At 40.9% G+C, this 25,603-nt stretch overlaps 1 protein-coding gene across 4 annotated transcripts in view; it reads right to left on the bottom strand.

The window, feature by feature from the left end:
* The window catches only part of ZSWIM2 (zinc finger SWIM-type containing 2), a 33,404-nt gene extending 20,647 nt beyond the window's left edge, over positions 1–12,757 (bottom strand). For all 4 annotated transcript variants that reach the window (XM_082690478.1, XM_082690481.1, XM_082690479.1 and 1 more), the window contains exons 1-4: positions 12,561–12,757; positions 10,744–10,820; positions 8,813–8,853; positions 2,560–2,770 (exon numbers count right to left, since the gene is read on the bottom strand). In XM_082690478.1, coding sequence (XP_082546604.1) covers positions 2,560–2,770; positions 8,813–8,853; positions 10,744–10,820; positions 12,561–12,725 — 494 coding nt within the window. In that variant the 5' untranslated portion in view covers positions 12,726–12,757. The remainder of the gene's footprint in view (positions 1–2,559; positions 2,771–8,812; positions 8,854–10,743; positions 10,821–12,560) is intronic.
* Between the last annotated feature and the right edge of the window lie 12,846 nt (positions 12,758–25,603).

Below are 25,603 nucleotides of genomic sequence, written 5' to 3'. Positions count from 1 at the left end.
ATAAAGGCCATATATGAAAAACCCACACTGAAATCACACTCAATAGTGAGAAACTAAGAGCTCTTCCTCTACGATCGAGATATCCACTGTCACTACTTTGATTCAGCACAGCTCAGAGCCCTAGCCGCAGCAATCAGCCTAAAAATAAATATATGACATCCAAATCCGTAAAGAAGCAAAACATTTAGCATTTGCAGATGACATAATATTATATAGAGAGAACCTTACACACTCCACCAAAAAATACTAGAATAAGTAAATTCAGTAAGGTCACAGGATACAAAATCAATATATAGAAATCAGTTGCATTTCTCTGTACGAATGATGAAGTTACAGGAAGTGAAATTAAGAAAACAATCCCACTTATAATTGCATTAAAAGGAACAAAATACTTAGGAATAAATTTATCCAAGGAGTGAAAGACCTGTACTCTGGAAACTATATAACATTGATGAAAGAAATTAAAGATGACACAACAAATGGAAAGATACTCCACATTCTAGGATCAAAAGAATTAATACTATTAAAATGTCCACACTTCTCAAAGCAGCCTACAGAGTCAATGTAATTTCTATCAGAATACAAACAGTATTTTTCACAGAACTGGAACAAATAATCCTAAAATTTGTATGGGACCACAAAAGACCTCAAATTGCCAAAGCAAACTTGAGAAGGTAAAAAAAGGCTGGAGGTATTATAATTCCAAATGTGAAGATATAAACAAAGCTAAAGTACTCAACACAGTAGAATACATACAGATCAATAGAACAGAAGAGAGAGCCCCAAAATAAACCTACACTTATATGGCTAATTAATCTAAAACAAAGGAGGCAAGAATATACAATGAGGAAAAAAACAGTTTTTTCAATAAACGGTGCTGGGAAATCCAGACAGCTATAGGCAAAAGAATAAAACTGGACCCATGCGTTAAAGACCTAAATGTGAAATCTGAAACCATAAAAATCCCCAAAGAAAACATAGACAGTAAATTCTTTGACATTATAAAATCATTTTTCTACACATGTCTCCTCAGGCAAGGGAAGCAAATGCAAAATTAAGCTATCGGGACTACATAAAAATCAAATGCTTTTTGCACAGCAAAGGAAACCATCAACAAAACCAAAAGGCAACTAACCGAATGGGGGAAGATGTTTGCAATTGTGTATCAGACAAGGGTTAATATTCAAAATATATAAAAAAACTTACACAAGTCAACAACCCCCTCCAAATAATCTGATTAAAAGTGGGCAGAGGGGCGCCTGGGTGGCTCAGTGGGTTAAGCCGCTGCCTTCAGCTCAGGTCATGATCTCAGGGTCCTGGGATCGAGTCCCGCATCGGGCTCTCTGCTCAGCGGGGAGCCTGCTTCCCTCTCTCTCTCTCTCTGCCTGCCTCTCCATCTACTTGTGATTTCTCTCTGTCAAATAAATAAATAAATAAAATCTTTAAAAAAAAAAAAAAGTGGGCAGAGGATCTGGATAGACATTTCTCCAAAGCAGTAATAGAGATGGTTGACAGACACACGAAGAGATGGTCCAGACCACCAGCCACCGGGGAAATGCGCATCAAAACCACAACGGGGTGCAGCGGACACCTGTCCGAACGTCCGAAACACACACACACATACACACACACACACACACACACACACAGGAAATAACAGGTGCTGGTGAGGGTGTGGAGAAAAAGGAACCTTCCTGCACATCGGAAATGCAAATCTGCGTAGCCACTCTGGAAAGCAGTATGGAGGTTCTTCAAAAAATTAAATATAGAATTACCTTGACTTTGTAATTCCACTGAGGGTAATCTACTGAAGGGAAACAAAAACATGAATTCGAGAAGATAACGTACCTCTATGCTTACTGCGGCATATTTACAATACCCCAGTTGTGAGAGCGACTCAAGCGTCCGTCCGTAGACGAGAGGATAATGAAGCTGTGGCACACGCGCGCGCACACACACACACACACACACACACGGACACGACTCGACACTGGAAGGACGAGTCTTGCCATTGGCGACAACGTGGATTGAATGAGAGGGCAGGTTCCTGGGTGAAGTCAGTCAGAGGACGACAAATACTGCACAATTTCATTCATATGTGGAATTTAAGAAACAAAACAAATGAACAAAGAAAAAAGAAGACAAGCAAAATACCAGACTCCTTTTTCCTAAAAAAGATATTTACTTATTTATTTATTTTTGAGAGAGAGAGAGAGAATATGAGTGGGGAGGGAGAAACAGACTCCCTGCTGAGCACCCCCCCCAACATGGGACTTGATCTCAGGACCCTGGGATCATGACCTGAGCCAAAGGCAGATGCTCAAGCGACTGAGTCATCCAGGTGCCCCAAATACCAGATTCCTAAATACAGAGAGAGGGAGGTTGTCTGTGGGGAGGTGAGTCGGGGCATGGGCGAAACAGACAAAGAGGATGAAGAATCCACTTATGGTGACGAGTGCTAAGTCATGCACAGAACTGCTGGATCATTATAGGGTACACCTGAAGCTAACAAAATGCTGTTTTAGTTATAATTCAATAGAAAAGAAAAAATCATGTCACCTGCAAAATGTGACAGGAAGCTTTTTCTCTAAAAGTCCTTCTTGACAAATTGGGCAGATATCCTGTGAATCAATTTCCTTCTGTTTAATGTAGCCATCTTCTTCAATACGCACAGTTTCATCAGTAGTTTCTTGCTGGGGAGTTTGAACTCGATGTATCCCTCGAAGCAAGTCACTGATTTCCCCTTCCACGAGACCTAACTGCAAAGCAGCTAGTGAAAAATTCCAAAGTATTAAAATTCAATGGCAAAATTAGAGATACAGAAAAGTAATAATTTATACTAAAAATTAGAATTTTCTTTCAAATATCAGAAAGATAGTTTTGATTGAATCATTATACCTGCATTTACCACTTTTTGTATTTTTCAGAACCAAAAGGTCAGGAAAGAGTCATTTATAAAAAGAACAGAAGTTATCTTTTTTTCTCATAACTGAGAAGAGTCAGTGCAAATACTGCACTTTATAAAGCTTTTGCATTGATTATATGATAGAGCTCATCCTTGGATTGGTGTTATAATCATGTCCTACACTTTGATCTGTTCAGCTTGTCCATAAAAATATTTTATCAACATATAATCAGAAGAAATGGGCATAAAAACATCAAAGGGAAGCAGGGATATTTGAGTAGTTAGTAAAATTAATATTTGTTACGTGAATAATGAATGAACGGATAACAGGAGAGCAAGACTCAATTGTGTCTACTCTCCTATCTTGGTTTTGTTTGTACAAGAGTGTCTTGGTAGCCACATCTGCCACAGATTTGGTGAGTATTCCTCAGGACAATCTATTATGAGCTATTCAGCTTATAACCTTGGGATGTGCATTCTTTGAATTATGAATTTTCTCTATCCTGCTGTCTTTATAAGAAATTATTTTCTAATACATACAGCTTTGATCCCAGATTCTTTATTCTCTGGCCGATCTCAGGCGCTCTTCCTTTTCTCACTCCTTAACATGTCATAATTCAAATGACATCTGTTATCCGTGCCCCTGAATTCTATTCATTTTATATATCTATTCATTTTACAAAAATACATTTTAAAAATATTTGCAAGATAATGAAAAGATTAATTTCTCTGGGAAGTCTCCCAATTAAACACTAATAATACTGAAAACATCACAGGCACATTTCAATACAGAAATCTCTGCTCCATGTATGAGGTGGGGTGGAGGTGGAATTAACAGGGTAATGTACTCTAATTTCCCATTACTTTGGAGGATGAAGGCTATTTGTCACAGAGACAGAGTGACATCTGCACTCTAAAAAAATGGGGAGGAAAACAAAGACCAAAAATTGTGCTTTTGGGAATAAATATTTTCTAAAGCAGCAGAATTACTGAAACATAAAAGCTCGTAAGAGGAGCTGGTCATAAATTGTCCTATGTGGTATAATATGAACTGGAAAATGCAAGGGAGAAAAGAGCTCTTCTGAGATAATTTGGAGAAATTAACGTATGAGACCATGAAAGAGTATTCTTTTACAAAGAAGAGCGATAAAGCGAACCTTATCAGAAGGCAATGGGAGATGTTCAAAGAAAAGTGAAGTGAAATACAAAGGAGGCACAGACAGAATAAACATTGTTACTGAATAGGCAGTGACAGATACATGAAATGTTGTTTCCCTTATGTTATTTCTTTTTGTATTTACAAAAGTTATATGAAGGCATTTTAGATCTTCTAAGGATACGTTAGATGTATGGGAGAATGAAACCGTTCTCTTATTTAAGTTTAGTAGGAATAAATAGATTATAATGAACCTTGTATCTGGCACTGTTGCATGTTCTGTATGATAGCCTTTTTTTATAAAACTATAGAAATATTATTAACATTACAAAGTATTTCTTCATATTTTTAAATTATTTTCTTTGGGGACTTAGGTATTTTGTTCATGTCTTTCATTATATGGTTAAGTAATAATATGACCTAAACATGAATCCCAAAGCAAAACTAGCAGAAAATTGATAAATTGTGGAAATTACAATCAACAAAAGTATTTTATTTATTTATTTTTTAAATATTTACTTCTTGATGCAACATGGAGGCTTAAGTGGGTAGGAGAAGTTAAATGAAACAAGATGGGATTGGGAGGGAGACAAACCATAAGTGACTCTTAATCTCACAAAACAAACTGAGGGTTGCTGGGGGGAGGGGGGTTGCGAGTAGGGGGGTGGGGTTATGGACATTGGGGAGGGTATGTGCTTTGGTGAGTGCTGTGAAGTGTGTAAACCTGGTGATTCACAGACCTGTACCCCTGGGGATAAAAATATATGTTTATAAAAAATAAAAAATTAAAAAAAAATATTTACTTCTTTATTTGTCAAAGAGAGAGAGATAGCAAAAGCCGTGGGAAAGGCAGACAGAGGGAGAAGCGGGAGGGTGATATAGGGCTTCGTCCCAGGACCCTGGGATCATGACCTGAGCTGAGGGCAGACGCTTAAATGACTGAGCCTCCCAGGAGTCCCAGCAAAGGTATTTTCAAGATCAATTTTGTAATACATGTGGGTGGCAGACATAAAAATATTAATACTTTTAATCTAAAATCCAATTACTGAGACTTTAGGCCAAAGATACAATTGGAAGAAGAGAAAACATCATGTACAAAGAATATAACAAGTAGTTAGAAATAAATTTAATGACTAACAATAGAAGAATGTTAACTAAATTCTGATACACCATATTCAGTGAAATAATGTTAGCCATCGATGACTTTAATTACAGAGATTACATAGCACTGAAAATGTTTATAAAGTAAGTGTGTGATGAAGGCAGAAGACAGAATCCCCATGGAGTATTAGGCAGACATAAATACAAACTCAAAAAGGAAGTAAGAAAGTATAAAAGGGTTTTATCTTTGTAATGAGAATTACAAAAAAAATTCCTTAAATGTGGTTCTTATTTTTTTTGTACGTATTTAATTAAAAAAGGAACAGATGACATCTCTAGACAAAAATAAGAAGAGAAAGGGAGAAGGGAAGAGCTCAGGAAGTCGGTTTACACGTCGCGTCTGTCTGCTGTCAGCCGTGGAACCTTCAGAATCTCCTTTATAAAAGAAGAGGGGAGTTGAATAAACTATGTTTCTCTAATGCCAACATTTACAAAATGAAGAGAATGATAAATTTTGACTCTTAGTTATTTGTCCCTCAGCTCCCTATAAAAAAACAAACTATCAAAGGAAAGAATAGAACTATTGGGTGATAAATGAAGGTTTGGCCTGATATAAAAAACTGGTATCTTTATTATAAAATTCCTGGGTAATCATCTTTGTAAGTCTTCAAAAAAAAAGTCTCATGTTTTTGATATGCAGGATGAGTGTACAAATAATAGTTTCCTGATATGTTTTAGGAGAATCTAGGAATGATATTCAAAACACTCTTGCCCCATTACTCCTAACCATCTCCTCCATTATGTACATATTTATATAATAAATATTTATAGCCTCCTTTAAGTTACTTTAATTTTTATGTATGTTTGCTCTAGCTTTCATTTACATTATAAATTTTATTGATGTGCAAATAAGATTTTCTCGATGTTGATTAAAACTCCTTTTATAAAGATTTTTTTTAATTTTTTAAAAGATTTTATTTATTTACTTATCTGACAGAGAGAGAGATCACAAGTAGGCAGAGAGGCGGGCAGAGAGAGAGAGAGGAGGAAGCAGACTCCCCGCTGAGCAGAGAGCCTGATGCGGGACTCGATCCCAGGACCCTGAGATCGTGACCTGAGCCAAAGGCAGCGGCTTAACCCACTGAGCCACCCAGGCGCCCAAAACTCCTTTTAAATATAAAAGATATACAAGATCTTTTAGTAGGAAGTATTCATTTTTCAAAATTAATGTATAGGGTTAAACATTTAAAGAATTCCCTATTGTAGACCAATATTTATAAAAGGAACAAAACATGGTTTCTGTCTTCAAGACATACAAAGGATAACACAATATAAGTATTATGCTGGTCCATATGAAATCACTATTTTTGTAAATGAAAAAATCCATAAATGTTAGTATTCATATGTTTTGATTTATAAGAAGTATCTAGCAGAGGCTCCTGGCTAATACACAGTATGGTAACTACTTGCCAAGTTCAGTGCTGTAGAGCCGCACTAATAGAGTAGCTGGCTATTAGCCACATGTGGCCACTGAGCACTTGAAATGTGGCTCATGTGACTGAAAAACTAAATTTTTAATTTTGTTTCATTTAAATTTAAGTTGAAAACTGATAATTGATAGTTACTAAAAAATTTGTAAGTATGTTTGTAACAATTCAGGTATCACATGAATCTTTTTTCCAACTGACTACTTTTTGAAATCTAAATGCGGATAAGTTTTTTAGGTTGATAACAGTATCTGAGATGAGATGCTCTGTATGGATAACATACACACTAGACTTGAGGACAGTATAAAAAATCGCATAATTCTTACACTGATAACATGTTGATATGACAATATTTTGATGCATTGGATTAAATTAACATATTAAAATTAATTTTCCCTATTTCTTCTTATTTTTTGTAGTACATCTACTAGAAAATTACCCATGTGGTTTACATTCCATTTCTGTTGGACAGCACTTGCACAGAAGCTCATGAAAATGATCTCAAACTGGGGAGATGAAATGGGAGAGGACGTGACCATCTGACGTCAGGTGGATACAGAGCGAAGAAATACTAAAGAAAACGATATGTATGATTTCACAGAAACTAATCATCGTGCATGAAGGGATTGGAGAGAACACAATGTAGAGAATTAAGTCTCCAGTGTGAAGGAGGCAGCAGCAAAGTGCGGGCAAGGAAAGGGGCTCCGAGGAATGCGACGCAGGGCTTGTGAAGATGGACAAACGTGCGGACGGAAAGATGAGAACTCCGCTGAGACGAAGGGAGGGTGTCATGGAAGTAGGATTTAAGAGTGATAGAGAGATGAGGGAAGAAATTAAGAGAGGAAATCAGGAGAACCCATGGTTTCTCGTTTTGGAGAGCTAACATATGAGGTAGGGCATAAAGACGGGGGCACAGATGGGGAGAAATTTAGTATTTAAAATGCCTGTGGGTCTTGCAAAACTGAGGTGCCCTGAAGTCAGAGATACTGCTCTGTTGAGAAGATGCTGACATCACTGCTAGAGAGGTAACAGCAGCCACAGAGAATGGGGACATTTCTGAAAGAACGTGTAAAGTGGGGGAAGAGTATAAAAGAAAAATGCACGTGAAACAGTAACATTAATTTATCTAGCACAACTGTTAAATGTTTATTATAATTGTGCTTATATGACAGTTGGGAGGAATTAAACTTGGCTAGTAAAACCAGTACTCTTAGAACTAAAAAACTGAAAATTATTACTTTCTTTATTATCATTATAAACATCCACTAATAAATTTTAAAATGTTATTGCAATTCTTAGGTGGGTCTATGATAGGCCAAGTAACTACATGGCTACAGAAGCAAGTCCCTAACAACAATATCTTTTTTTTTTTTTTTTTTTTTTATTTATTTATTTGACAGAGAGAAATCACAAGTAGGCAGAGAGGCAGGTAGAGAGAGAGAGGAGGAAGCAGGCTCCCCGCCGAGCAGAGAGCCCGATGCGGGACTCGATCCCAGGACCCTGAGATCATGACCTGAGCCGAAGGCAGCGGCTTAACCACTGAGCCACCCAGGCGCCCCAACAATATCTTTTTTTATAAAATCTACAAATCCAAATGACCTGTAACAAAATTATTTTTCCTTCTCTTTTAATTCTGAGGACTCCAGAACTTAAAGTTACACAACTATATGCTAGACTCTAAGCTCAATTTCAGTGTTGACATAAAACTATTTTATTCTTAAAAATATATATTTATAGATTTTTAAATATATCTATATATTTTTGCATACAAATTTCAGTCAGGAGACCTTTTTAATGAAATCATGTACCATGTTAATTGTCTATTGATGGGATCTAAAAATTACATTTCTTATTTTTCCTGTAATTATAATAATTTTATGTGAATCTTTACTTAGAACACAAAAGGGGAATATTGGCTTCAGAATAACTGGCCATTGTTTCACCCCTTTTTAAATAAAATGCCACTGAATTTGATATGACATATAAAGTTACATTTTTTAATTAAGGAAGAAAAATGTTCAACTGTCTTAAATGTAACAAATGGAGCTATAGATAGTTGTCAGACTGTCTAGGAAAATAATTCTTTAAATTTAGACTATGTCCAAACAAAAAAATCACCAAAACTGTTAACTTCAAAAAATAAAAGAAAAAAACACAACTTACATTCATGAGTTCTTGGAAGTTTGAATTTTTTCAACAAGACCCTAATATTCACAGACAGAAAACCAAAATAAAACATTTATTTCTGATACAACTGAAAAATAAATATTTTGTTTTAATCTTAAGACAGGAATAGCATTATAAAATTTATAAATAAACTTAATACTGATCAGTTTTCTGTTATAATAGTAGTTAAATATGTTAACTATACTCATGCAAAAGATAGTAAATACATGTTTTACAGTCAGCATATGTGAAAAAAGTATGATAAATGAAAATAAACGACATTTATAAAAGAGATCTGTCAGAGGGAGTTCATGCATTTCTTCAGGAGGTATGGCTGCTCACAGAGACAGTGAGGGAACGGAGGTATTCATAGTACTTCCTTTAAGCTGCTCTACAGGTTGCTTACTCCCGAAAATGGAATAATTTTCTGAAGCATACCAAATGACTGTTTTCCTCCATATATAACTTTAATGTACGATAATAAAAACACTTCAAATATCACCAATTAAAATGGAATATGGCTTTTTTAAAAAGTGAGAAAAACAAAGGAAACTCTTACATATATATATGAAATACACTGTATATTAAATACTTGAATCATATTTCCATTTAGTTTGGTAAATTTTTATTTTATATATATATTTTTTTATTTAATTTATTTTTAAAAATTTTATTTATTTATTTGACAGAGATCACAAGCAGGCAGAGAGGCAAGGAGAGAGAGGGGGAAGCAGGCTCCTCACCGAGCAGAGAGTCCTTTGTGGGGCTTGATCCCAGGACCCTGAGATCATGACCTGAGCCAAAGGCAGAGGCTTCAACCCACTGAGCCACCCAGGTGGCCCTGGTATATATATTTTTAAAAATGAGTTACATTACATAAAAATGAGAACAGAAAGCCCTTGCCCTGAGGAAGCTAGCACTAAATAAAAAATGAAAAAAACCTATTTTAATAAATGTAATTTATTATTTTTAATAATAAAACCAAACTAAAAGTTTTGAAAGGACCATATTTTATATCTTCCATGCTAACTACAGCAAATTGTGTTAGCAATTCTCAATAAAAACTGATAAAAGGAAACAACAAAAACTTGGTAACTAAAAGCATTGGAAATGACAGATATGCAAGATATAAACTCTTTGCTTAATTTTTTATTTTACTCTCAAATTTTTTTTACTCTCAAATATCAAACTTTCTATAATAATATAATTTATGATTTGTTTGTATATAGATGAGTAAAACAAAATAAGTTGAAAGAATGAAAAAAATGGAAGGAATGGAAAGAATTGCAAACTCTTTCTAACCACTAAATGGAAAGAGCTTTTTTAAATTTCCATTTCTGGGACTCCCCTACAAAGATTCTGACATTAGAGGAAAAATTTCAGATTTGTTGGAAGCAATCCTCAGTGGAGTCCTACTATCTTCAAAGATTCATAGTAACATGCGTATTGAAAACAAAAATAACAGATTAAAAGTATATCATAATGAAGAAAATTATAATGAATTTGTTATTAAATAATTTGTACTGCATTTACAAAGAAAACAATGCATCATTAGAAAGAATAAAAATAAAATATATTTGGAGGTTTATTTTTAACTGACAGCAAATAGGAATTCTGTAGTGAGAACATAATTACCGTCAGTGATGGGAATCAGGGAGGTTTTTCTTTTTCTTCATAGTTAGATTTCACATCTGTACACAAGGAGACCCTAGGAAGTGACTTTTTTCTTACCAGAAACATTTAACATTTACACCTTGCGGCGGTGGTAGGGTGTTTCTCAAGTTAAACCTCCCTTCATTTTCAGAATGAAATAAAATACCACCCAGCACACTGCAACACTGTAGCCATGTTACGGTCACACCCTCCCAGGACCGACCCCCTGTCCTGGGCACCCGCGGGGAGAACAGGTGCACCTCGCAGTCACTCACCAGCAGATGTGCTTGCAGAGCTCCCCGCCCTCCAGAAACGTGGCGCAGTTGCAGACGTGAGGATTCCCTAAAAACACCTTTAAAGGAAAATGCATCTTCAGGAGAAACCCTCGGTTAATTTTTGGAGCCAGAATAAGATTAATCTAATGGGTCACAGGCACGAGTGGGATTTCGGGAGCCGCTCAAGCCCAGGCCTCCGCGCGCTCTTGGTCTCCACGGACTGCCTTGCCGGTCGGGACTCGGGGACCCACACCCCGGCCGCCGATGGGAAATTTCTCCCGGAAAAGGCCGCCGTGTCCTGCCGAGGACCAGCCCACGCTGGGTTTCTGCTGTTTGGTTCGTCTACACCCGCATCACATCTTATGGAGAAGACGCGTTCACCGAGTCTGCCCCGGACGGACACGGATGCATGACAGCGTTCTTAGAGACGAAGTGACGGAAGGGACAGGAGGGACAGAGGGGACAGATGGTGTCTGAAAGGGGCCGGTGACTCGCACTCAGTCCGGAAAGCGCGGGACACAGAATGTGCGTTTCCTGACTCGGCCCTGGGGGTGGGGCCACGGCGCTGAGAGCGGCCCGAGTGGAGGACGCGGACATGGACAGGGACACGGTCACTGTCGCGGACACGACACGGACACAGACGGGGACAAAGATGGGAACTCGGACAAGGACGGGGACACCGTCACAGACAAGGTCGCGGAAGCAGACAGGGACATGGTCACGGTGACTGTCGTGGACACGACACGGACACGGAGGAGGACACAGACGGGACATGGTCACAGACACGGACGTGGACAGGGACATGGTCAGGGACACGGTTGCAGACACAACATGGACACGGACGGGGACATGGACAAGGGCAGGGAAACCGTCACAGACACCGTCGCAGATGGTGACACAGTCATGGACACGGTCACGGACACGACACGGACACGGACGGGGACAAGGTCATGGACACGGACATAGTTGCAGACACGACGCGGACACGGATGGGGACACGATTGTGGACACGGACGCGGACACAATACAGATGAGGACACGGACAAGGACGGGGACAAGGACACGGACAGGGTCACAGACACAAGGCGGATACAGACACGGTCGCGGACATAACGCGGACGCAGGCACGGACGAGGTCGCGGACACGGACACGATCAGGACACGGACATAACACGAGCACAGTCACGGACACGGTCACGGACACGGTCGCGGACACGGACGGGGACGCGGACACGACGCGGAAACGGTCACGGACTCGGTCAAGGACGCGGACACGGACACGGACACTCTGTCTCCACCGCAAACCGAGCGTTCTAGGCGCGGCCCTGCGAGTGCGCACGAGCGGGTCTTCCTGAGCCCAGCGGCCGCCGAGTGAGCAGCGCCCGGGTCATTCCGGTCCGCGTCAGGGGTGCAGGCAGGTCGTGGGTCTCCGAGTCACGGGGCCAGGACCCCCGGGACCCCCGGGACCGTCGCCTGCCGGCGGACCCCGCGTCTCAGCCCCTTATCTAGAGCTGGAGACCGGCCCGGCCGGGGTCCTGACGCGCAGGACCGAGCTTTACCTGAGGGCGCTGCGTCCCGGCCGGAGCTAATGCGGGGCATGCGGGGGCGTGCGGGCGGCCCGGGGACTGCAGGGGTGGCCAGGGGGGAGCAGGCGGGGCGCGGGGCGGGAGCAGGACGCGGGGCGCAGGCGGGGCGCGGGGCGGGAGCGGGACGCGGGGCGGGAGCGGGACGCGGGGCGGGAGCGGGACGCGGGGCGGGAGCGGGACGCGGGGCGGGAGCGGGACGCGGGGCGGGAGCGGGACGCGGGGCGCGCTCACTCGGAAGTCGCCGCCGTCCGGCGCGTCCTCCCGCAGCAGGAAGCCGGTGGGGCCGGTCTCCCGCAGCAGGTACATGCGGCTGCTCAGCGCCTGCTCCTGCCGCCCGCGCAAGCGCTCGCTCACGTGTCTCCGCCTTCCGGGGGCTCCGGGGCCCCGGCGCGGCATCCCGCCGCTGCGGCCCAGCGGCCCCTCTCCGCGGCGCCCGCCGTCTCCATAGCAACCGCACGCGGCGGTCCCCGGTTTCCGGGCGCGCCTTGCGCCAAGCCCAGGCTGACGTCCCACCCCCGCCGGCCCCGCCCCGGCCGACCCCGTCCCCCCGCCCCCCCGCCGCGGCGCACAGGCCCCTCCCGCCAGACCCGCTGGACGAGGGCCCCGAAGCCACCGCCGCGTCCCTGCCTCGTGGCCGGGACCCGACTACCGAGTCTGGGGCCCGAGCGTCTGCACCACGTCACTATCATGTTTACTGTTCTTGCTTGCTGGGTTTATGTTGGGATTATTCCCATGGGTCAACAGCTCTCTTATGACAGAACTTCTCTGTTTTCTCTGTTCCGTGGAGTCACTCCTCAGTTGCTGTGAATGATTTTGCAGGACGAGGACGTGAGTTACATACCTTATGTCATCTTGAACGACCTGAATTGTCCTAAAACAGCTTTCACAGGTACACCACAGTTTGGCTCACTATAAGCTGCTTGGATGAAAATCTTTCTCCTTCACCCTAAAATATTGCTATACATCTCACAGTGATCCGTGATATAGAACACGGAACTCTGAGGCCAGTCTAATTTTTAATTCTTTAGATATTAGTAACATTGAAAGCAAATCTTTGTAATAAGCACTTCCACCAGGAGCATTTCATGAGTCTTCCATTTCTATGTGCTCCTGACTTTCCAGTTACCGTCTTCTCACTGATTTTTAGTCTCATGCTTTTGTGTTCAGAGAAGATACTCGGTATGATTTCAGTCTTCTTGAATTTTCTGAGACTTGCTTTGTGCCCTAACATATTCTAGAAACATAGCTTCATATCCTAGCAAACAGGCCTGACATCCTAGGAATGTGAGCCTGAGAAGAGTACGCATTACGCTGTTGTTGATGGTTGTTCTGTATATATCAGATCCATTTGGTCTACGGTGTTGTTCAAATCTGCTGTTTCCTAATAGATTCTCCGGATTAGCTGTCCATTGTTGAGACTGGGTTATTAAAGTCCCCAACTATTATTGTATTATTGTTATTTCTCCTTTTAGCTCTGTTAGTTTTGGCTTATTATTCATTTAGGTGTTCTGATATTGGGGGCATAAATATTTACAGTTGTTACACCTCTTTGATGTATTCACCCACTTATTATTATATAAAGACTTTTCTGTAATTGACTGAAGTCCATTTTATCCGATATAAACATAGTTACCCCTGACTTTTTTTAAAATTACTATTTGCCTGAAGTGCGTTTTTCCATCTTTCACTCAGTTTATACATCTTTAAGGCTAATGTGAGTTTCTCTTTTATTTTTATTTTTATTATTATTTTTTTGTTTTTTAGTAAACACAGAGCTTGAGCTCATGACCCTGACATCAAGACCTGAGCTGAGATCAAGAATCAGATGCTAAACTGAATGGGCCATCCACCCCTAAAATGAGTTTCATAAAGACAGCATATTGTTGGATTTTCTTTTTAATCCATCCAGCAATTCTGTATCTTTCATTTGGAGAATCTGATTTGTCTTTAATCATTGATAAGTAAGAACTTACTATTGCCATTTTGTTAATTGTTTTCTGGTTGGTTTTTTTTTTTTTGAAGATTTTATTTATTTATTTGACAGACAGAGATCACAGGTAGACAGAGAGGCAGGCAGAGAGAGAGGAGGAAGCAGGCTCCCTGCTGAGCAGAGAGCCCGATGTGGGGATTGATCCCAAGACTCTGAGATCATAACCGAGTGGAAGGCAATGGTCCAACCCACTGAGCCACCCAGGTGCCCATTTCTGGTTCTTTTGTAGATCTGTTTTTCTCAGTTTCTTATCCTCCTGTCTTTTTGTGTGTGTTTTGGTTTCTTTTGTTACTAGTATACTTTGATTTCCTTATGGTGTTCTTTGTGTAATAACTACAGGATTTTTTTCTTGTAGTTAATAAGGCCTACAGAGCATATCTTAACATTGGAACATTGGACAATTCCAACTGTCCAAAAATGAAGTTGGGCTTTTATCATGTTTGAAGATTCCCATCACAGAAAACAATTAAAGGCATACTGAATTGGCATATTCTGGGAATACTGCAGAAGGTTTTCTTGCAGAAGTGAAAGATTATCCTAAAGATCCTGTAAGGGACATTTTTGCTTTCTTAGAGTCTATAATTATCAGATGAATGTTGTCTTAAAGCTTATTTGAACTAGTTTCCTCTCACTGTTTACTTGCTTGTAGAAACCATGTCAAACTTAAGATTTATTATATAATTTTCAGTGGAATAATCTTTCCTATGAAAATGAGAATGGAAATATTACCTTAGTTGTCATATTAACAGGTTAAATATTTGACATTAGGGTCTATGTAAAAAAGAAAATTAATATTTTAAGAGTGTCTTTTTTGTCTTGTTTCATTCTTGACTTGGAAAATACATTCAGTCTGTATCTTTACCCTCCAGATGGTTCTTTTTGTGATGTCATTTTGACACTATTCTTAACTGTATAACAGGAAGTGAATTCAACTGATCTATAATTTGATTATTGGAAATTGCCTTTGTAACAAATGAAAATACCTAACATTCTTAAAGTAAAGCTATAAGAATATTATACCTAGAAAATATTACATTTCTAAGCAGAATGAATGAAAATGTGGTGTGTGTGTGTGTGTTTTCATAGTCAGAAAAAAAATAAAAAAGGTACTTTGACCTAACCCATGTGGAAAATCTCCTGGGTTTTTGGTGGTGCCCTGCAGCAAAGAGTCACGTGAATACTGTCCCCTCTTTTGATGCCCAAAAGTAGTTTCCTGAACTTCACTGTATCGTTTTAGATATCTTTAGTCAGTATTGGCATAGGTAAGTAAGGCAAAAAAAAAGGGAAGGGTTTAGTGTGCCTCCATGTCTGGGCCCCAGTGATTCTCCTGTTTGGAGTATCCAGTGAATGGAGGGCAGCATGCCTCACTGTACCCCTGTTTGGAGCTCTCTGGACAGAAGCAGACAGTGCATCCAACAAGGATGCATAGACAAGTCTGACTTAGTGGCCTGGCTCATGAAGACGACCTAGGCTTTCCTCTTTTGAAACTGAGCTAATACTCAGGGGAAGATTCTGGAGGTGATTGTGATGAGCAGATCTGTAATATGCTTCATAGGCACACTAACAGCAGCATGCTAGAGTAGAGCTCTGTGGACTCCTGATGCCACAGTCTTGGGAGCTACTATGAATCTAAACTACTTACAGCCCTAACCTCACAGAAGACCATCCCTATTATGGTCCCTCCTTCCAAATTATTGTCATTTCCCACTCACTCATGTCAAAGTAGTTCAACAAGGAGGCCATTAGCCAAATCAAAACCTAAGGCGGAGTCAATGCACTCAAATCTGAGAAAAACAAACAAACAAACAAACAAACAAACTCTAGAACAACCAACCATTGCTAACAAAGCTTTTACAAATAAGGTAATTACTTAAGCTATAGCCAATCAAATAATTTCCTTGCTTTGCTGTATCTTCTCTGTAAAATCTTTTCTCCTCGCTCCCATAGGCAGAGCACTCCTAAACACCTCTGGTTTGGTGCTGTCTGATTCAAATCAATGTATACTCGAATAAACTCTTGAAAATTTTGATGTGCCTCACTTTATAAAGCTTACTACAATAAATCCTCTTGCTTGAATTAGCCTCAGTGAGTCTCTGCCTTTTTTTTTTTTTTTTTTTTTTTTTTTGGTGACCAGATGAGTAACTAAAAGGAGGTTCTGGATTAACTTTTTTTGAAGAGATAATTTAAAAAAAAAAATGAGGGGTCTCACTTATGGACTCAAAATGTCTTAGAAATCAGTGGGATTTGGATGATAATGGGAAGACCCCAAAACAAGTGTCAACTTGCTGGGATAGGTAACACAGAAGAAAGACTAGGTTGGGCAAGAATGTTTTGAGTCTAGGTTTAAGTGTGTTAAGACTGTGATGCCTGTTGGACTTTTAATAGAGATACATACTTAATAGCAGGATATATCAGTCCGGACTTGTCCTAATGCAATGTCCTCCCCCCCTTTCATAGCCTTATTTGCTATGAAATTTCTTTTATATTGAATTATTTATAATTAAGAATTTTGATAATGGTTTAACTGGCAAATTGACATACTAAGAAACATCAAACTAATATAGCATCATACTATTAATAATTAATGTTTAAGTCTTTTAAAATAACTTCATTATTATTTTTGCCTTCTGCACTTTGATCATAGAATTGCAATTCATACAATTTGAATATTTCTTTCAATTGGTAGTATGTTTACTTTAAGTTAATAAAGTATGGTGCTGGGGTGCCTGGGTGGCTCAATGGGTTAAGCCGCTGCCTTTGACTCAGGTCATGATCTCGGAGTCCTGGGATTGAGTCCCACATTGGGCTCTCTGCTCAGCGAGGAGCCTGATTCCTCCTCTCTCTCTCTCTGCCTGCCTCTCTGCCTACTTGTGATCTCTGTCTGTCAAATAAATACATAAAATCTAAAAAAAAAAAAGTATGGTGCTTTTTTTACGCAGCAGTCTTTTGTGTATTTTTTAAATTTAGTATGAGCTAGTTGTTAAAAGGCTGAGAAATTATGAGCTAGCAATAAAATTGTGTTTCTGGAGGCACAAACTTGAGGAATCAAATATAAACTTATAACATCTCCATGATAATTTGGTGATGGAGGTGGACATTGGACTCTAGATATCATTTTTCGTTCTGTTGCATTAGAACACTTATAAACCCATATCTGTATTATATTTGGGCTTTTCTTCTTAGTGACCTAAGTGGTAAAGAAAAGCTCTTAACTGTATAGAGACACAAGTTTGCTGCTTGGTGAATTAAAGATACAAATAGAATTACCTTCCCAAACTCCACTGGGCTGTATAGTAAGGGAACATTTTAAAAGGCATGAATTCACAAATACAAAAAATGAAAGTGGAGACAACATAATTTTGAAAATGAAATGACCAATGAGTGGCAGACATGGGAGCACACTGGTAAAAGCTGTATACTGAGCTTGGGTTATAAAAGGTGAGAATTAGTCCAGTTTACCTCGAAGAATTGCAAAAGAGACTGAGGATTTATGGGCTCAGCGACTTCTGGAGTCGGAAGGGGCAATGTGATGATACTTTAAAAATTTAAAAAAAAAAAAAAAGATTGAACCTGCCAAGAAGGGGGTTACAGCCCCAGTTCCACTTCCTTTTCTTGAACATTCAGATAACTGCCTCCATCCAGGTAAACCAGCAGAAATCTAGTCTCTGGAGGAGGTGACACAGAGGGCTCTACACTGGGGAACCTTGTGGATACTCAAGGATGTTTACATCATACTGAAAACAGGTATTAAGTGAACATATGCATATTAGAAACTGAGTCCCTGTGCTTTATCCACAACTAGATCACTGGTTGTCAAGCACTTACTTTTGAAGAAGGAAAAAAGAATGAATCTTCTCTAGGGAATCTGCTCAGCCCTAGATGAAAGATCTAAATACCACGCAATGCAATGCAATGCAATACAATACAGATACAATACAATACAGATACAATACAATGCAATATAGATATAATACAATACAGATACATTACAATACAGTACAATACAGATACAGATACAATACAATACAGATATAGATACAGATACAGTACAATGCAATGCAATGCAATATGGTCTTCCCCATGACAATGACAAGACCTGGCAAGATCACTTATAGTGACAGAGTCAACGAACCCACCTGCATACTGAGAGTTTTGAACTAGGGTTTTCCATCACCCACTCTTAATGACCTGGTAAATATGAACACAAAATAGGGAACCTAAGGGAGGCTTTTAACATAAAAACAAATCAAATAGCCAAAAGCAAAAAAAAAAAAAAAAATTGAGGTATAAACAGAGACTCTGCAGGGGGAAGAAAACATAAAACATTTTGCATAACCTTTTTAGAGCATTAAGGCTATCAAAATAATAAATAAAAGAAAAAACCTACAATAAAGAAATAGAGGGGAAAAAAGAGCTTTTAGTAATTTTAAATAAGACAGAAGAAAACTCGAGAGGATTGTAACAGCAGAAGAAATCTCTCCAAATGAAACAAACATGGTAAAAACAAGAACAAAAAACAAAACCTGAGTCACCACCATCATCAAGAAACAAAGAGGTTGCGTTTAAGTGACATTGTAATACTTTATGACACAGTAGAAGAGGTCTAAATTCTAATTAATAGAAGTTCCAGAAATAGATCAAAGAAAGGAGAAGAAAATATTAAAGAAATAATTCCAAAAGCATTTTCTGGAACTGAAACTGGAAGCGTAACCCATCTGCTGAGGTAGTTAGGGTTGGGCCTTGAGCCATTCCAAGGGGGCGCCCTGCACGCATAGGGGCAGCTGTGCGAACCCCAGGTGTGGCTTTCCGTGGTGGTCCTGAGTGCCTCGCTCCGCGGCTCACGAATGTGGAACTCCATGACCACCGGGACAGAAGCTTCTCTATTGTGCTTGTATGGCGGGGAGAGACAGACCGAGGCGAGGAAGGGTCTGGAATCAGACTCGCTTTTCATTTCTCATCCACCCCGGAGCCCCGAGGCATGGCGCGGTGTGTTCAGGTTTCCGGGAGCCGCGACGTCCGAGCCCGCGACCTCCGAGCGGTCCGGCCGCGCCGCCGGTGCTGCCGATGCGACCGAGATGCGACCGAGATGCGACAGAGCATCCCCAGGCACGCAAGGCTCGGAGCGTTTCCTCCCACCCGACCCCCGTCCTCGGGCCGCGGCCGGCGTCGGGCTCCCCCGGAGCCGCAGACGGAGCGCCCGGGCCGACAGCAGGGAGGCGGCACCGCCGCACCCCGAGCAGAGGAGACCCCGGCGGACCCGAGCAGCTCCCGCCGCGCCCGCAGCCGCGCTTCTTCCGGAGCCTGAGATCCAGAGTGTGTGACGTGCGTCGGACTTTTACGGGATTTTAGCGTGATTGGCTGATTCTCTCAGAAGTGAAGGGATCCCCAGGGGCAGAAGGTCCAGCGATCGCCGCGACGGACCGTCCACCACCCCGTCTCAGGTCATCTGGGTCTCGGCCTTCGGTGGCCGCCGGGCACGGGGTTCCTCATGCGGCTCCGACCCGCCGGCTCCGCCGCCGACGCGGGTCCTGCTCAGGCTGGTCGCGTCCGTCGGGTGCGGGGCCTCGCGGGCCGAGCGCGCGGCCCCACACCCCTGCGCCGGCCCCGGCAGGTGCCCTCTCGGGATCGGCCCCGGGGAAGCCACGGGCAGACCGAGAGCAGCCGGGCTCGGGGGTGCTGGACGCCGACGGCCCTGGGGAGACCGCGGGGGCCGGAGCCGCGTCGCCTGCGCCCCGTTCCGCGTCCCGAGACCTGACCTGCCGGGCCCCGCGGGACGAGCGGCCGCTGCACCAACGCCGCCCGCACCGCCTCCCGCCTCCGCTCGTGCTGTCCCTAAGGGGTTCACCCCTGCAGAACGCGGGCTGTTTTCTGGGAACCGGGCTTAGGGGCCAGCGGGTGCCTCCTCGATAATGATCAGTTCTAGGAATAAAAGCATTAAACAGAAATTTGAAGGTGAATCATAGCTTTACTCTGACGGGTTTACATGTGGATGACACGTTCGCGCACAGCGACCTAACGAAGGCTCGACGGCACCGGTCGGGGGACTGAGGGGACGCGGGGCGAGCGCGAGCTGCGGCGGAGGCGAGAGAAAGACCTTCACGGCGGGAAGTAAATGAAAATTAAGAAGTTGTTGGAAAATTAAAAGTAATAATTAAAAAAATAGACACATAAAGTCAACCCAAATACTTTGAACTATTTGCTGTTGGGGCAGAAGAACGAGCGGAGAGGGTCCAGGACAAGCACTGATTCTTGGACTGAGCCCAGGCACAAGCCCGTGGACCACTGCGCAGCTGCCACCGTGAACCCGACTTCGCGTCTGCTGCGACAAGTCTGATGGGCACCCTGTGGCTGAGATGGAGAAATTCGGGAAATTGAAATTGAAGACAGAAATGCCTTCAGAGGAGACGCCGGAACCCAAGCAGCAAGGACAGCAGGGCCACCAGGTGCTGCGCCTTCCACCTTCTCTCGCGCCTGTGGCTGTTGACGTCGCAGGGCGGGAAGAGCTTAGACCAGGCTTACGGGACTGCTGCCCCTTCCCCATCACAGAATCCGAACTGCTGACCACGAACACGGAGCCTCCTCTCCCGCCGGCCTGGCTGGCGGACAAGGAAAGAAACTTGTGGGTGTGGGGAGAAGCTGGGTGGGGAAACGAACGGGTCCAAGGTGTCAGGCAGACTGTACAATGCAGGTCAATCCCAGAGCCATTTTTTTCTTCAAATGACTTTAATGATCGGAATGCACAAATTTTAAATATGCAAATAAAAAGTTTCAAATGTGGTTGGTATGTAAAAATAAAAAAATAAAAAAATAAACCCTTGGATCAAAATAAAATGAACTCCCTGGCTACTTTTAAATAATCTAGTTTTCATCGATTTTGGTGAAGTTGTATTACTTGAGATCTGACAGCATCTAATTGCTTTCAAGTAACTTCTTAGCAAATTGGCCCCAAAGCTTTATCATCGTTTGTCACATATTTAGAATGTGTGTATCATGCGATTTGTATTATTCATTCTATAGGTTAATTTAAGTGTAAAAACTAAGAATGAAGAGCTTGGATCGGGTTTTCCCTCCACTAGGTGTCAGCATAATACTGTGATTTTGAATGTTATTGGGCAACAAGGATTAAATCCTTGCTTGTTCAAACGTATTTTTATTTCTCTTTCCAAGGATGACGATGTGACACTTAGATTTAATAATGTAATCTGTTTTGTATTATAAGAATTATTGTCTACCCAAATGTTCTTTTTTATTGTACCTACTCAAATGAATGTCAGCTGCTTAAATTAGTTAAGCTTTGGTGCTAATCAACATCAAGAGAATGGAAAACGAAAACAATCAATCGCACACAGGAATGACAGCAATGAGTATGCTTCCTGCATTGTGTTTTGGGTTTTCAGTCAGTGGCTTTTTTCTTCAATAAGTTATGAAAGACATTTGGCCGATACATCAAAAGTATAACATGTCCCTCTTGTGTTATCTAGTTCATAAATATACTTTAAAGGATATGAGCAATAATTGACTAGGTTAGTCCCATGTTGACTGATAAGCTTTTCCGTTAAGAGAACATGTTGGGGGGCGCCTGGGTGGCTCAGTGGGTTAAGCCTCTGCCTTCGGCTCAGGTCATGATCTCAGGGTCCTGGGATCAAGCCCCGCATCAGGCTCTCTTCTCAGCAGAGAGCCTGCTTCCTCCTCTCTCTCTGCCTGCCTCTCTGCCTACTTGTGATCTCTCTCTCTCTGTCAATAAATAAAATATTAAAAAAAAAAAGAGAGAGAACATGTTGGGTGAATCGTAAGTTAGATACTGTTAATGTATTTCTCCCTCTCTGACTACCCAGTATAGCATTAGAGGCTTTGGCTTTGTGTTAACCTTGATTCATTAGAACACAAGCTTCATCTTCTATTAAATAGGGAAAACATGAATATTCATGAAAATTATTTCATTTGAGTTCTATTTTCCTTAGTATGCAAATTTTTTTTTTGCTTAATAAAACAACATTTTACTTTTTTTTTTTTTTTTTAATATGCTCCATGCTGAGATCAAGAGTCTCATGCTCTAGTGACTAAGCCAGCAAGGTGTCCCACAACTGTTAACGTTTAAAAAAAAAAAGATTTATTTATTTTATAGAGAGTGAGAGTGAGCCCATGTGAGAGAGCATGAGAGAGAGAGAGAGAACACGAGAGTTTGGGGGATGGGGCAGCAGGAGACCGAATCCGACAGATTCGTCACTGAGTGCAGAGCCCAACCCAGTGGGGGGGGCTCCATTTCAAGACCCTGAGCTGAAGCCAACAGTCCCACACTTAACTGACTGCACCATCCAGGCACCCCACAAACGTTATCATTTTAAAGGAAGAAGTGACATGTTGAAGTATTTTTCAAATAACAGTACATAAAAATGCATTAAAGTGTGCTATTTTGGGTAGTTTGTAATGTGGTCAATATTTTATTAAGTTTTTAGCCAAAGGCAATACGGAGATATTCATTGGCCATATATACTGACTTTAATGAAGTATTATAAGTCTTTCACTAATTAAGTAATTTTCAGTTATAATCTTGAAATTCTTCTTCAGAAGAATTTCCTCAGAAAATTTTCCTCAGAACTCAGGAAATTCCAGTCCTTCTTGCTATTTATTTAAATTTAAATGTATTTATTTAATCTAATCTAATTTAATTTATTAATAATAAATAATTAAATTACTTAAATTTATTTAAATTAAAATTATTTACTTAAATTTCAGTTAGTTAGCATATAATGTAACATTGATTTTCAGGTATAGAATTTAGTGATGCATGACTTACATACGACACTCAGCGCTCATCACAAGTGCCATCTTAATACCTATCACCTATTTAACCCATCCCCTACCCTCCACCTCTCCAGCAACCTTCAGTTTGTTCTCTATACTTAAGAGTCCGTTTACTATGGACTCTGAAAAACAATCTGAGGGTTTTGAAGGGGTGGGGGTGGGAGGTTTGGGTACCAGGTGGTGGGTATTATAGAGGGCATGGATTGCATGGAGCACTGGCTGTGGTGAAAAAATAATGAATACTGTTTTTCTGAAAATAAATAAATTGAAAAAATTTTTAAAAAAGAAAGAAAGAAAATAAAATATATATACTTAAAAAAAAGAGTCCATTTAATGGTTTACCTCTTTTTCCCCATGATGTTCACCCATTTCAGTTTTTAAGTTCCACTTATAAGTGAAATCATATGGTATTTGTCTTTCTCTGACTGACTTGTTTCACTCGGCATAATATTCTCTGGCTCCATCCACATTGTTGCAAATGCAAGATTTCTTTTGATGGCCGAGTAATGTTTCATTGTATATATACACACACCCCACTTCTTTATCCATCCATTAGCTGATGGACATTTGGGCTCGTTCTATAATTTGGCTATTGTTGATAATGCTGCTATAAACTTTGGAGTGCCTGTATCCTTTCAAATACAATTGTACAATTGCTGGACTGCTGGGTAGCTCTATTTTTAACTTTTGGAGGAAACTCCACACTGGTTTCCAGAGTGGCTGCACCAGCTTGCCTTCTAAAAACAGAGTCAGACGTTCTCTTTCTCTGCGTCCTCGACAACAGCTGCTGTCTCCTGTGTTGTTAACTTTGCCATTCTGACAGGTGCGAGAGGACATCTCGTTGTAGTTTTGATTTGTGTCTCCCTGATGACGAGTGGTGTTGAGCACCTTTTCATAGATTTGTTAGCTATTTGGATATCTTCTTTGGGAACATGTCAATTCACATCTGCCCATTTTTTGACTGGGTTGCTTTTGAGGTGTTGAGTTGAACAAGTTCTTTTTTGGTTTTTAATCCTTTATCAGATATGTCATTTGCAAATATCTTCTCCCATTCCGTAGGTTGCCTTTTAGTTTTGTTGACCTTCACTGTGCAGAAGGTCTTTATCTTGAAGTCACCATTGTTTATTTTGGCTTTTGTTTCACTCACCTAGTGACACACCTAGTGAGAAGCTGCTAATGGCTGATGTCAAAGAGGTTACTACCTGGGTTTTAATACAGGATTTGGATGGTTTCCTATCTCACATTTAGGTCTTTCATCTATTTTGAATTTATTTTTGTGCATTGGGTAAGAAAGTGGTTTAGTTTCATTCTTTTGCATGTTGCTCTCCAGTTTTCCCAATATCATTTGTTGAAGACACTATCTTTTTCCATTGGGTATATTTTCCTGCTTTTCCAAAGATTAATTGCTCATATAGTTGTAGGTTCATTTCTGGGTTTTCATTTCTGTTCCTTGATCTATGTGTCCCCTGTTTTTGTGCCAGTGCCATGCTGTCTTGATGACTACACCTTTGTATTACAGTTTGAAGTCTGGAACTTTGATACATCCAGCTTTGTTTTTCCCATTTTTTGGAATAGTTTGAGAAGAATAGGTAGAAACTCTTCTTTAAATGTTCAGTAGAATTCTCCTGTGAAGTCATATGGTCCTGGACTTTTGTTTATTGGGAGATTTTTGATTACTGATTCAATTTTTTTGCTGGTTGCCAATCTATTTAAGTTTTCTATTTCTTCCTATTCAGTTTTGGTAGTTTTGTATGTTTCTAGGAATTTATGTATTTCTTCCAGGTTGTACAATTTGTTGGCATATAATTTTCATTACACTCTTTTATATTTTTTTGTATTTCTGTGGTATTGGTTGTGATTTCTCCTCTCTTGCTTGTGATTTTATTTATTTGGGTTCCTTTTCTTTTTGATAAGTCTAGCTATGGATTTATCAACATTATTAATTCTTTCAAAGTATCAGCTCCTGGTTTCACTGATCTGTTTTATTTATTTATTTTTTGGCAAAATAATCTTAAAAATTTAGATTGAAGAAATTCTATGTGTTACAAATCTAAATTGGAGGATATGTACAAAGTATACATACGTATATGAATGCAGATATGCACACACACACAACTAAAAATACAAGGAACATCCTTGGGGCACCTGGGTGGCTCAGTTGGTTAAGTGTCTGCCTTTAGGTCACATCATGATCCCAGTGCCCTGGGATTGAGTCCTGCCTCAGGCTCCCTGCTCAGCGGGAAGCCTGCTTCTCCCTCTCCCACTCTCCCTGCTTATGTGCTCTCTGTCAAATAAAACAATAAAAATTAAAAAAAAAATACAAGGAACATTCTGTACATTACAGAATGAATGTGCATTATATTCTGTTCATTATGTTTAGAATAGCACCTGGAACATAATAGGTGTGTAATAAATGCTTGTTAAAGGGACACGCTAATAGGTGTGACTCGAGAAGATACATGTGTAAGAGACTTGATCA

This window comes from Mustela nivalis (assembly GCF_964662115.1).
Source record: "Mustela nivalis genome assembly, chromosome: 11".
In the NCBI taxonomy this organism is placed as follows: Eukaryota; Metazoa; Chordata; class Mammalia; order Carnivora; family Mustelidae; genus Mustela; species Mustela nivalis.
The sequence above is the reverse complement of the archived record's forward strand: the minus strand, read 5'-3'. Positions and strand labels throughout refer to the sequence as shown.